The sequence below is a fragment of the Mercenaria mercenaria genome, chromosome 1, assembly GCF_021730395.1.
Source record: "Mercenaria mercenaria strain notata chromosome 1, MADL_Memer_1, whole genome shotgun sequence".
Classification (NCBI taxonomy): Eukaryota; Metazoa; Mollusca; class Bivalvia; order Venerida; family Veneridae; genus Mercenaria; species Mercenaria mercenaria.
The window spans coordinates 61,220,808-61,235,396 of record NC_069361.1 but is presented as its reverse complement, the minus strand read 5'-3'; the positions used below and the strand labels follow the sequence as shown (position 1 = coordinate 61,235,396).

At 34.4% G+C, this 14,589-nt stretch overlaps 1 protein-coding gene across 10 annotated transcripts in view; it reads left to right on the top strand.

The window, feature by feature from the left end:
- LOC123536251 (ribosome-releasing factor 2, mitochondrial-like) overlaps positions 1 to 14,589 on the top strand; it is a 291,825-nt gene that overhangs the window by 17,379 nt on the left and 259,857 nt on the right. For 9 of the 10 annotated variants that reach the window (XR_008371956.1, XR_008371957.1, XM_053549063.1 and 6 more), the window contains exon 1: positions 5,758 to 6,107. The exons of the other annotated variant lie outside the window; for it this stretch is intronic. Coding sequence is in view for 7 of the 9 variants with exons in the window: in XM_053549063.1 (XP_053405038.1) it covers positions 5,849 to 6,107 (259 nt within the window). In the remaining 2 variants the exon portion in view is untranslated. Of the gene's footprint in view, positions 1 to 5,757; positions 6,108 to 14,589 lie in introns of those variants that run through there. 10 annotated transcript variants of the gene reach the window in all.

Below are 14,589 nucleotides of genomic sequence, written 5' to 3'. Positions count from 1 at the left end.
TACAGTTTTTAAGGTTTTTAGTTTCCTGTATCTTGGAATGGCTTTAGAACCAGAGGAATGAAGCACTGATTTTAATTTCTCTACTTTCCCAGCCACTGTTTCTTCAGTCATAGACTGTAACCTTTCACTGATTTCTAGTGTGTATTTATCACTATCACATTTACTCCAGTTTGGTTTTGTCATTATCCTTTTCCGTACCGGATTTGATTTAGTTTTGACATTGGCTGCAACGGTCAAAGTAATTAAAGTGTGATCAGATGTATTAATGGCATTCATTTCTTCTGTTTTCATATCTATAACAAGGCCTTTTGCTTTTTGGTTTAAGATGAAGTAATCAATTTGTGAAGAGTATTTCCCATTGTGATGGAAGAAAGTGTCCTTTTTTCATTACAAACATGTAGTTCATTCTCTCTGATGAAATTGTTAAAGATTGTGTCTCTCCGCTTGTGTATGTGAATAGACGCATTCATGTCTCCTGCAATAATAGTATGATTGGTTTTGTATTGATTACACAGTTCAGATAATTAATTGATCAAGTGTATCTTTGTAGTCTGAATCTCCATTTGTACTGCTAGACGGCATGTAAGCATTTATTTACAGAACAATTCCATTGTCAGTATTGATTTTCAGGACATTTAGTCTTGTATTTCCAGTGTTTAAGATTTCCACGTATGGTTCTATTGATTTCTTGAAAAAGATACATGTACCTCCAAATCCTCTTCGAAGATTAGAATCAAACCTTGGAATTTCATCGTCAGTTGCAGCTGCAATAACTGTATACTTTTCATGTAATTGATCTAAATAATTTTTCTCAAGCGAGAATAACCAGTGTTCTTGTATGCATAAAATATCAAAGTCTGTAATGATTGATTTAAAATATGTCAGGTTACTTTTAATGTTTTGTATGTTGATACTCCCTATTTTTATTGTAGCTGGTCTGCGGTCGCTGCTTGGCCTTTGCATAAAAAAGATTTTTTAATTGGATTCACATTAGAGTTAGTCACAACTTGGTCAGTTAGTTCTACTGTATTTGGTTGGCTATTTGGTAACACTGCGTTCTGCTCATCCGACTGTATTTTGTTTGCCAAGTTCGAAGATGCAGTTGATTGTGGTTGTAAATTATCCTCTACTATTACCGTAGATCCCACAGCTGTGGTTGTTAAGTGTGTTTGTTCAGAAACCACTGGCGATATCTGCGCTGGTTGTTCTTCCGTGCTGGTAGGAGGTTGTTGTATAGTAGTTGATAAGGGTTGTTCTGTAGTTATAGTCTCTGATTGCCCCATGTGCGTTATGGGTTGTTCTGTAGGCATAGCTGGCGCTGGATGTACCGGAGCTTCTGGAGGTATCAGATGCCTCATACCTATGGGAGCCATTTGTGGCCCCATAACTACTGGAGGTTGTGGCTGTCTAATAACCATTGGTGGTGGTGGTCCTGTACCTATCTGTGCTGGGTGTTGTCTTACAAATGTTGGTGCTACAGATTGCTGTGTGGGTGGGATCGTTAAGGGCTGATGACCTTTAATCATTGTTTGACGTCCTAGGAACGCACCCATTTGTGAATGCAAAGTACCCATAGCTGCAAGTGGTGGTACAGAGTTTGTTACAGTAGGTATATACCTTGGACCAGTTGGTGGTGGATGTGCATTAGGTATAGAGTATTGCATGGCTCCCAGTGGCGCAAACGAATGCCTGTAGTCTAAACCAGGATGAAAAGGTATTTGTGCATGTCCAGTAGCTATCAATGGATGCATTTGATGGATATTTGGATTCCATGAGCATGTAGGGTTGAAGAAATCTGGAACTATAGTTCTACTAGACATCATCTGACATAGCTGAATTTGAGTTTGCATATTTGCGGTTTCAATTTGATGTTTTGTCTTCAACTCCATTATATCCATTTGATGCTTTAGATCATATTGTAGTAATTGTAATTGTACTTGGATATTGTCAGCATTTTGTTTTTGTAAATTTGTATTCATAGAGTTTTCACTATTGTTTATTGTATTCTCTTGAGAGTTAAGATGATTTATTTTCTCTTTGAGTAAATTGATAGTATTCATATAATCACGGTCCGTAGACTCGAGCATAACGATTCGTGCTTTGTTTTCTGCAATTTCTTGCGCGGAAGTGTCTTGTCTTTTTGTAGATTTCTTTGTTTTAGTATTTTGCTTAATATCAAATGAGATGTTCTTTTGCTTATCAAGGTCAACTCTTTCTTGCTCATTAGAAATGTCATTATCAATACTATCATAGTCGCTAATAGTCTCATTTTTCTTGTTTTTTTATTCAGCACTTTCCTATGAGTTATTGGTGTGAGTGCCCGAGGTTGCGCTAGATTTTTATCTTCCTCAATTAACAACACTGAATTTTGCAGTTGGTCCTCATGCACATCTGTTGTGCTGTCGTCTTGGTGGGATAGAAGCTTGCACGATTTACATATGTATTCAAGTCCAATATTTTCAGTATATTCTTTTTCCATGTCTAATGAGAACCTTTCACATTTACAGTGGTACCATAGTTTACAGGCATCACATTCAATTGATCTATCTGAATTTATTCAAGTTAAACATGTTGGACAGTTTTGTGTATCGGGATCTTCTTTTTCTGCTGGACGGTCCATCGCACAGAGTGTTTCTGCGTTATTTGTTACCATGGTGATGCTTTTCTTCGGTAGCACTAGTTGAGTTTCTGTAGATCTCTTTTTAGATGGTGCTTTTCTTGCTTTTTGTTTTAACGGGCGAGATTTGCTACTTTTAGTTTTTATTAGTTTAAGTGCAGCCTCACACACTTCAGATATTTGTTGGTTATAGAATTCAATGTCACATTTATCATGAAACTCTTTACAGATTGTATGCAGATCCTTCACCAAAAACTGGTCATAGCCTACACCATTAACAGTAACTCTACAGGTGGAAGAATACAGATTTACTCGATATTGTTGATTACCTGTTTCTTTATCTTTGATGGAAAGTGATATGTCCATAATTACGTCATTATTTCCGTTTATGTTTTCACATTTTCTTTCAGTAGCTTCACAAACTAGATCTGGGTGATTGTGAAGGTAATTTAGAGTACATTCTTTGAATAGTTCATAAGCAGCAGCAGAGAAAGTGATAACTGACGTACCATTTTTGTCAACAATGTCTATATCTGTATCTCTGTTAGCAGCACCTATCTTTTGCCCGAGTAGCTTTTCTGGGTCAGGACAATATGGAGCTCGTATTTCTCTCTTTCCAGACGGTGTGTAGGTTTCAGGGGGATTTCTAGTCCTAGAGGCTCTACGTAGCTGTATCTGGCTTGCCATTCTGTGGGAGTGCATGTATACTTAAAAGCCAAAGTTATAACCCCTTAAAATATCAATCAGTTAAAGCGATTAAGACGCAAAGTATATAACTAAGAATGTTAAAAGATGCTAAAGCATTTCCACTTTTCATACACTTTTAAAACTATTAAATGTTAAAATATAAAAGTGTTCAGCATATGAATAGTTCCACAGCACCTATTATGACGGTACATGGAAGATAAATGATGTTTGGAATAGACTATATTTGTGTCTATTTATAGCTGTCATAAACAAATACACAATATATGAGAAACTGTCTAATGTAAGTGTTCCAGATCTGTGATAAGCTCATACAGATACGATACTAATTTAAACCAGCTAGACTATTTGTCGTTTTCTAGCTTTTTACTCAGCGCTATGCATTTCCCGCCATTATGGCGTGAGGGCGACAGACCACACTGAAAAATAAGATTATTTCTGTTTTTACCACAGTTTTTACACAATATTGGTTATAAAACCTCAAAACACAACTTCTAAAACTATCTCGGTGAATAAAACGAACGTAGAACAGTAAAAAACTGATAAAATTCAACACTGCTAAAAAAATCGTGCAACTTCATAAAACGGAACTTGGAGATCCAACGATTGCCTCAGTCGACCCAGCTGTAAATGGGTACCAGCAAATTGCTGGGGGTGAGGTATAATTGGTTTTAACTGTTCTTCATATAGGGTCGCAGAAAAGCTCTATAGAGCTTATGTTAATTGTTTCACCAAGCGACGGTAAATAAAACTTACCTTTACTTTTTATGTATAGTTGTTAAATGTAGGGATAACGCATGTTTTTTCGTGTTATAACATCTGCAGAATCCCGAGGGATTGGTTGGTACACGAGCCCGTTAGGGCGAGGGTACCAATGTATCCCGAGGGATTCTGCAAATGTTATAACACGAAATAAACATGTGCTAACGCTATTCCAGCATAAAACGTGTACAAACTGCTGATAAATGGATAAAATGTCTCTCAACGTCATTAATTTTCCACCAAATGTGCGGGAATTTCTAAGTTGTTTTTAACGTTGACGTCATTTCGTTTTGAATTATCCGTTTTGGGGCCGAATGACATTTACGCTGTGCCACGGAACGCGCATATATAAAAAGGTGTTATAACACCACGCGAGCGTGAGAATCTCTCTGTTAACACACGTTTTCTCTCCTGTTAAAACACCCCCGAAAAGTGACAAGAACAGCAGTTTTATGCTAGAATGTATAATACATTTATATACATTTAAGACTCATCCTCCATAACAATCTATGTTTCATGGGGGAAAAACTGTACAGTTTACGTTTGTCTGTCTGTCAGGTGAAACAACCAGGAGGTGAAAAGTCTAGGGGAGAAACGTCATGGAGGTGAAAAGTCTTGTTATCAACCATGCGAATAACAAACGTAATCGGCACGACCGTCGTGGGAATAACGAAAAGTCAGCACGACCGTCGTGTGAATAGCGAATCTGATTGGCACGACGGTCGTGCGCATAAAGGCATACAGACCATAAATAGAAAAATGGCGCAAAAAAAATGGTAGTGGCGGATACAAAATAGTCCTCAGTTTTTTTGCTGTGTAGAGCTATTTTCCTTATTTTCTTTGCAATTTTTTGGTAAAATCACATGACAGATTTATGCTTGACATGCAGATAGCATTTTGATCATGAAATAACATGACAAAATTTTTCATGGAAACTTAGATCATACACCACTAGTATAATTTGGAGTCTCATTTTTTTAGCTGATTTTGCAGTTTGTGTGTTTGACTGAAATTATTTTTCTTGCATCAAACATGACCCCCACTTTTCTTTTGATTTTTATTTAGCACTGACAATATTCTTCAAGAAAATGTAGTTTACAGACATTTAAAATGGGTCCTGGTGTGTGCTGCGGCCATTGGAAATATGTCAATTTTATATAGAATAAAGGCATACAGACACTAAATAGATGGCGGATACAAATAATCCTCAGTTTTTTTGCTCTGTAGAGCTATTTTCCTTATTTTCTTTGCAATTATTTTGCTAAAATCACATGACAGATCTATGCTTGACATGTAGGTAGCATTTTCATAATGAAATAACAACATGACAAAAATTTTCATGGAAACTTAGATCATACACCACCAGCATAATTTGGGGTCTCATTTTTTAGCTGATTTTGCAGTTTGTGTGTTTGACTGAAATTATTTTTCTTGCATCAAACATGACCCCCACTTTTCTTTTGATTTTTAGTTAGCACTGACAATATTCTTCAAGAAAATGTAAGTTACAGAAATATAAAATGGGTTCTGATGTGTGCTGCGGTCATTGGAAATAGGTCAATTTTATATAGAATAAAGAACAACAACTATTTAGTGTCTTATAACCTAAAGAACAACAACTATTTAGTGTCTTATAACCTAAAGAAAATTATCGGCACGACCATCGTGCGGATAGCCTCGCATCGCTTGCATCCAAGAGCAAAATAAACAAGCGTAACTTCACTGTCCTGTTGTTTTTGTTTTTTTTAATTCTTTAAGATAACCATGCTCAGATTGATATTAAGAAATTCGCCTGTCAGTCAGGTCCATTTTTTGGGTAAAATTTGCAGACTTTACCCAACAATTGAGCAGTGGAGCAACAACATTCACTCGACTAGTATCCTTCAAGCACGCCGGGAACTTTTTCATGATTTTGAAGACGTGCAGTTCATACGGAACATCGGTATCATGGCACACATTGATGCGGGGAAAACTACTACTACCGAACGCATGTTATATTATTCAGGATTTTCAAAACACCTCGGTAATAAAGATCAAAGACCTTGTAAATAAGAAATTTGTATAGAGTGGTGGAACCTATTCACTATATCGATATTATTGATAAATCCCGTTTTCCGGTATTTCCGTACATAGGGTCAGGGGGGTCGGCGAGATTAACCGATATAAAGACTGTGTACACTATGAGCGATTATTTTTGCCAGAAGATAAGAATTTATGAAAGATCTTACTTTCTCACAATGGAAATACTATTCTACGACTTCGGCAACATTGTTTTTTGCAAAAATAATCTGTTTATCTTGAACAATGCAAAAAATTTCACACCTTCGGTATCGAGCCACGGAAGCGACAGTGTAGAATAAAAGATAAAATTTCAAAAATAAAGTAAACTTTGAGGATATTTTTGCTATATCTTAATTACAACAATGTTGAATGATAATCTGCAATACTTTTTTTATTCATTTTCTTTGTTTAAAACTTTAAAAAAGGGTAATCTAAACACTACCGCCATGTAGTGTAATGGCCGATACCCCCCTCACCGTGAAAACGGGAACGGGCGTTTATTAGTGGTTTATACCGGAAAACGGGATTTTATCCATAATGTAGATATCGTGAATGCTCGCGGTATTCATATGCTCGCGGTATTTCGATAAATACGCTCTCTGCAGAAGCACAGATAAAAATATTTCTTCATGCTATGTTCAACGCCAACCAGTGGTGAAATGCCTTTACAACAAACGTAGCGATAGCGGCGCGTGCCGCTCACGTGACGTATACAGCAGCCGATACATTTTACGCAATCTGTATCCGTCGCACAAATCTCAGATAGATATGTCAAAATCGCCAAACTAAAGTTAGATTTTTAGAAATCATGCATTACATTCAGATATAAAATACATTTAAGAGCAAGATGTGATGATTTTGAGGCCTGGCTATGTAGTATGTTACGCGCATATAGCCAATCTGCACATTTGGTAAATCGCGCAGCGCAAATAACCAATTTGTTATCTGCGCAACGATTTGTAAATCGGGCAACCTTATATATTTCTTATATGTGCAGGGTAACTGTCTTGCGCGTTTGGTAAATGAGTCTGCGCTTTTAACATATGGATGATATCTCCCGATAAAATTGAATATCGTTAGAGGGTTAGACTTGTAGGCCTATATAAAACTGTTTAATTTTAAAACTGACGGTGATCAGGCACGCGTAAAGGTGTTAATTGACTGTGCTTAATTTGTAAAGAACAAGAAAAACATTTTTTTTAAAAAGTAAATGAGCGTATTTATGCGGTAATTTCAATGAGATGCTCACGTCCCTGGTAGTTTATGGACTAAAAATTTCTGTTGACGACGGTATTAAGAGCCATTTGTCATAGGTGTTAAAAAACTTTAAAATGATACAAAATATCCAAAGTATATTTAATAACACAAGTTTTTTTTGTTTTGTTTTTAACTTTTAAACGCCGTAGCCTGTGCGGGATGTCGATCCAGCGCTAATATCAAATCCTGAAATGACACCGATATTTCAAATATATATTGATCATTTCTTACAGATCGTATTGATATTTTTTAATGTTTTGCAGTACAAAAGAGTAATTTTCGCCAGAACGTGAATGAATTTTTGTTGCTGCGCAAGATGTGTCCTGCGCTAATAGAAAATTCGGAAATTACTCTGATAATATGAATAACTGCCATAAACCGTGCTAACTTTTACATTGTTTAACAATTACAGACTGATATTGCAAATCTTGTTTTTAAAAATGTGTCATAAATTTATTTCAACATCAGTAAATTCATGGAAGTCGGTCACCAGGTTTTATTATCTGCAGTATGATACAATATGCAATAAAACTCAAACATGCGTGAAGGTGTGATTTCCTTCGGATAGCCACATCGTCCTCTCTATTCTTTTCATAACTAAAGTATTTTTACTTCATTCGATCACACGCAGTCATTTTATACCGGATATAGAACATAAAGAAGACTTATATAAAAGACTGAATTGCCACACACTTACCACAATTCACCATATCGCTTTTTTTCATCATATTGAAAAAGCGCAATTCTTTTTTACCAACGCATATCTCTTGGCATGGCCAAGATTAAAAATAAAACAAAAATAAGCAGAATTAAAAGATGATTCTTACAGATCTTTTATACTTATATCATTTTTTAATGTTTTATAGTGAGACAGACAGAATAACTAATAAGTTTCGTCAAAATGTGAACAAAATTTTACATTTTGTAGGTGCGCAAGATGTGTGTCCTGCATTAATAGAACTCTGAAAATTACTCCAATAACTTGAATATCTTTTATAAACCATTTTAACTTTTACTTCGTTTTTCGTTTACAATCTAATAATGTAGTTTTTGAAAATCTGAATATAATGTTTCATCGTAGCCTGCGCGGGATGTTGTTCCTGCGCTAATAGCAAATTCTGAACTGACGCCGATACAAACAAACAAAACAAACAAATCTTTATTGTGATTTAGGCCTCCGGCCCATACACCATCAATCATATACATTATATACATATATACAAACATAACATTTATAACATATATTTCAAACATATTTCAATTCTAAAGGATGCTATTTATGTATCTTCATAAAAATGTTTTCGGAGTAGAAAAAAAGTAGAGAGAAGCCTGATTTCCGTCATAACGAGAACGAAATATTGCATTTGTTTCTGCGCAAGATGTGTTTGCCCTGCGCTAGTAAAAAAAAATCTGGAAATAAACGGATAACTTGGATATCTTTCATAAACCATGCTAACTTTATCTAGGGCTGTCATTGATTGGGTCTTAGGCGTATCGACGATACCGATATATCAGAAGACAAATATCGACGATACATCGATATATTGATTATTAAGTTAGATTAACGACCTATTTGTTCATATGCATACTATATACCTCCCTGTAAATGCTATTTTAAGTTTTATTGCCCACTTTCCATATTTCTGTTTGTGTTGTATTTGTATTTATGAAATAAAAGAAATACATAAAAATTAATAACATCTTTCATTAGCTCGACTATTCATAGAATAGTAGAGCTATTAGACTCGCCCATGCGTCGGCGTCCGCGTCCGCGTCCCGATTTGGTTAAGTTTTTGTATGTAAGCTGGTATCTCAGCAACCACTTGTGGGAATGGATTGAAACTTCACACACTTATTCACTGTGATAAACTGACTTACATTGCACAGGTTCCATAACTCTATTTTGCTTTTTTACAAAATTATGCCCCTTTTTTGACCTAGAAATTTTTGGTTAAGGTTTTGTATGTAAGCTGGTATCTCAGCAACCACTTGTGGGAATGGATTGAAACTTCACACACTTATTCACTGTGATAAACTGACTTACATTGCACAGGTTCCATAACTCTATTTTGCTTTTTTACAAAATTATGCCCCTTTTTCGACTTAGACATTTTTGGTTAAGGTTTTGTATGTAAGCTGGTATCTCAGTACTCACTAATTGGAATGGATTGAAACTTCACACACTTGTTCACTGTCATGATCTGACATACACAAAGCAGGTTCCATAACTCTGTTTTGCTTTTTTACAAAATTATGCCCCTTTTTTCGACTTAGAATTTTTTGGTTAAGGTTTTGTATGTAAGCTGGTATCTCAGTATCCACTAATGGGAAAGGATTGAAACTTCACACACTTGTTTACTGTCATGATATGACATGCAGTGCAAAGGGTCTATAACTCAACTTTGCATTTTACAAAATTATGCCCCTTTTTAAACTTAGGAGTTTTGGGTTAAATTCTTATATGTAAGCTGGTATCTCAGTACCCAATAATGGGAATGGATTGAAACTTCACACACTTGTCCACTGTCATGAGCCGATAAGCACTATGCAGGTTCCATAACCCTATTTTGCTTTTTTTAAATTATGCCCCTTTTTTGACTTTCGTATTCATTCAGTCGACAAGGCTGTTGAATAGTCGAGCGTTGCTGTCCTCCGACAGCTCTTGTTTTTATTTTGCCTTCACTCCTTTTTTGCATTTATCCAAATTTACAACTTTGTGAACTTGTTGTTTTTTAGGGTCTGGGTGTTTATTTGGGTAGTTTTTTCTCTCTGTAAAATATCGATTTTTGAAAATTGGAATCGATAATCGATCGACAAAAAAATATCGTTGATACATCGATATCGTTTCTATCGATGACAGCCCTAACTTTATCATTGTTTTGTGATTACAGGCTGAAATTGTAGCTTTTGCCAAATGAAAACTTTGCTATTAGCGCAGGACCGACCTCCCACGCAAGTTACAGGTGTAACATTATAGATCCATTTAGATTTGTAAAAAAGACTATTGTTTTAGTCTGTAATCGTAAATAAAAGTAAAAGTTAATATGGTTTATAAAAGATATTCAAGTTATTAGAGTGATTTCCAGATTTATTATTAGCGCAGACACACATCTTGCGCAGATAAAAAATGTAATATTTCGTTCTCGTTATGACAGAAATCACTCTTTTTATATTCATTTTTTAAAGTATTCATTTGAAAGTTACATAAATAGTATGTTTTATGAATGAAATATATTTGAAATACAGTGTAATTTCAAACTTTGCTATTAGCGCAGGACCGACCTCCCACGCAAGTTACAGGTGTAACATTATAGATCCATTTAGAAAAATTATAGTTTTAGTTTGTAATCGTAAATCAAAGTAAAAGTTAATATGATTTATAAAAGATATTCAAGTTATTAGAGTAATTTCCAGATTTATTATTAGCGCAGACACACATCTTGCGCAGATAAAAAATGTAATATTTCGTTCTCGTTATGACAGAAATCACTCTTTTTATATTCATTTTTTAAAGTATTCATTTGAAAGTTACATAAATAGTATGTTTTATGAATGAAATATATTTGAAATACAGTGTAATTTCAAACTTTGCTATTAGCGCAGGACCGACCTCCCACGCAAGTTACAGGTGTAACATTATAGATCCATTTAGAAAAATTATAGTTTTAGTTTGTAATCGTAAATCAAAGTAAAAATTAATATGATTTATAAAAGGTATTCAAGTTATTAGAGTAATTTCCAGATTTATTATTAGCGCAGACACACATCTTGCGCAGATAAAAAATGTAATATTTCGTTCTCGTTATGACAGAAATACTCTTATTCTAATCATTTTTTTTTACAGTATTCATTTGAAAGTTACATAAATAGTATGTTTTATGAATGAAATATATTTGAAATACAGTGTAATTTCAAACTTTGCTTTTAGCGCAGGACCGACCTCCCACGCAAGTTACAGGTGTAACATTATAGATCCATTTAGATTTGTAAAAAAAACTATAGTTTTAGTCTGTAATCGTAAATCAAAGTAAAAGTTAATATGATTGATAAAAGATATTCAAGTTTTCAGAGTAATTTCCAGATTTATTATTAGCGCAGACACACATCTTGCGCAGATACAAAATGTAATATTTCGTTATCGTTATGACAGAAATCACTCTTTTTATATTCATTTTTTTACAGTATTCATTTGAAAGTTACATAAATAGTATGTTTTATGAATGAAATATGTTTGAAATACAGTGTTGATAAAAAGAATATTATTGTGAAATTTCAAGATATTTCAATATAATAAAAACGATATTTTGCTAAGTGTGTGCTCGGGTGCAGTAGAAAATTATAAAAAAAGCCTAAAACATACCAGAGGACGACGTGTGCAAGCTGGAGGAAATCACACCTTCGCGCATGTTTGGGCTTTATTGCATCTTGTATAAGATCGGAGGTATTGAAACCTGGTGACCGACTGCCGTGAATTTACTGATGTAGAAACAAATTTATGACACATAATTTAAGCACCAAGATATTCAGCATTTGACATCTGTATTTATTAATAAATTGACCAACTGCATGATTTATCAAACACGAAATGCAAATTTCTGATATATAAAGTTACATTTGTTATTTGCGCTGCGCATTTGGTAAATCGCGCAGGGTAAATTTATCCTGCGCAACGATTGGTAAATCGTTGCGCATATAACCAACGTATAAAAATTTGTTATATACCCTGCGCATTTGGTAAATAGCGCAGATTGGTTATTTGCGCTCAACAGCTACACTACAAGTGCCTGTCGAACTATGAAAAAGATCGATGTTGATCTTAGTATTTTGACGAAGCCCAAATGGCTCTTTCTGAGATGTAGGGAGAAGTCATTTTCCTACACACAAAAGAAATGTAGGAATCATTAGTGAGTTAATCACTGTCATTGTTTGAATCATCAATACTTGAGCATTATGTTTTTATATAACATTATTATACATTCTAATAGTGACTCCATTTCTGTAAGGGAAATATACACATAGAGGCACATACTAAAATGTATCCTCATTTCTTTTGTTTTTCACATAATCAATGAGTAATATTCTAAATATTATATTTGCATATGCTTGTTTGTTCATTTTTAGCCTGCTGATTTTTTTTTGGCGCTTAGTTTAATAGATATAACATACCGCCAGCATAGGTTCCCTTCAGGGCGAATTTTCACCTTTTCACGTATGCCATGTCGATAGCTCAGGAGACAACTAAGTCACATAATGACGCACATTAACAATATGTTTCGATAAAAGGAGGATAACTTTTAGGCAGATTGAAATAATAATTTTTGCTTGCTTCTTAAAAAGATAATATATGTACAAAATACCGCGAGCATAGGTTCCACCACTCTAGAGATTTTTTACTTCGATCATCTGTTTTGATGCTCATGAGTTTTGACGCCCTTATTTATTTTGCTGTTAAATAGGTATAAGTGACCTTTTATGATGCCAAATTACACACGTTTGCAAAGCAGGCAATATTTTACCTTGCTCAAATAAAACATTGATGCATTCAACAGATTTACAGTAAGATTATATTATTTTTTCATACTTTGGTGTATTTTTATGTCTTTTTAATAATGCAAAAATCTCCAATCCTTTAAAAACCTAATTCTTACAGGAGCAACTGGTCAGGAATTCAGATCCTGGTTTTCTCTTTCCCTCAGCTATTTTTCAAAGTCACAAGGCAGTACTTTGACTGAAATTTTGAATAAATTTTAGATTTTTCACTCTCCTGTAGGCTATACACCTTGTATCATTTGAAAACATTAAATTAATTGAATTGAATATGGTTTTGCTGCTCTTTGTCAAATCTTGTTGTAAATAAAGAAGGTCATGTTTCTTTGCATAGAATTATACCAGCCAAATATGATTTTGGCCATATAGGCTCCAGAAAAGTGAAGTTTTGGTTAAGAGAGCCAGCCAATCAAAAGACGTCATTTCTCATGAGCCTTAAAAATATGGATGCCTCGATGGTCAGTCAACAAAAATACAAATATTAACACCGTTTTGCCCACAAAATTCACAAAACAGGAATAAAATAAAGGGAGACATGCCATAGTTTATAACAACACTATTTATTTGTTTAATTTATCTATATTACCAATGAAATACATGTTAGATTGCTTAAGGGCGTCAAAACTAATGACTCTAGGATATAATAGTGATGGTACAGTTTGGTCGCCAATAAGTTTTTTAGCGATACTGGTATCGGACATGTATCCGAACAGTACCAGTATCCGAATTCTCGTAATTTCTCCTTTCATGTAACCCTTTATAAAGGGAGTACTATATGTTTTGGAATGTTGTTTCACAAGCAAGCATCGAGCAAAATTTCGTTCATCAGTGACAAGTGTTTACAGAGAAATTCTACCTTCTTTATTAAGCAATCAACTTTCTGTTTTGTTTACATCTGAGGGATTCCACATGATACGCATGCGCGGTTTGTCCAATTCCAGGGAGGTAAATCCTGAGCTTATGATTTGCACTCTGTTGTAGAATTACTCTCCCTTTATAATTGGATAACAAAGAAATTATTGATGCAAGCATCAAAGACGCCGCCAAGTGTTTTGTCTGAAGTACATTTATTGCAATATTAGAAATCACCTAATTATTAGTTTGGTTAGTCTGACTGGTTACAAATTATCAACATTAGCACATAATACAATATATGTTATAAACTGTTAAAAGCATGAAAAATAAGCATGATAGAAAAGTATTACCATGCAATACAAATCCTCTACCTGCAGTGACATTGACATTGCGAGTAGGTGGTCCCTTTACATACAAAATTAAAGAATTTATTTCACCAACTAAGGTCAGCACCTGTGAAAAGTTCTTATATACAGGAGTATGTGTATGAAGTTTTACAGAAATGCAGTTAGTTGGGAAATGAGGAAATGTTGAAAGATAATTATTTCAAAGTTGTGATTCACAGAAACCATTATTTTTATTATCATATAATGTAATGAGTGTTTTCTATTCACTGATGAAGTTTCATGGTCCTTAGTCACCTACATTATATATTTCAGAATGCAGATTATACAGTTTCCGTTGCCAAAACAACCAAAAATTTTGTCAAAGAAAAGAATGATATAACATGAATAATCTCTATATTGCCCCTATTCACAAAGCAAATGTCATGAATCTTTCTTATA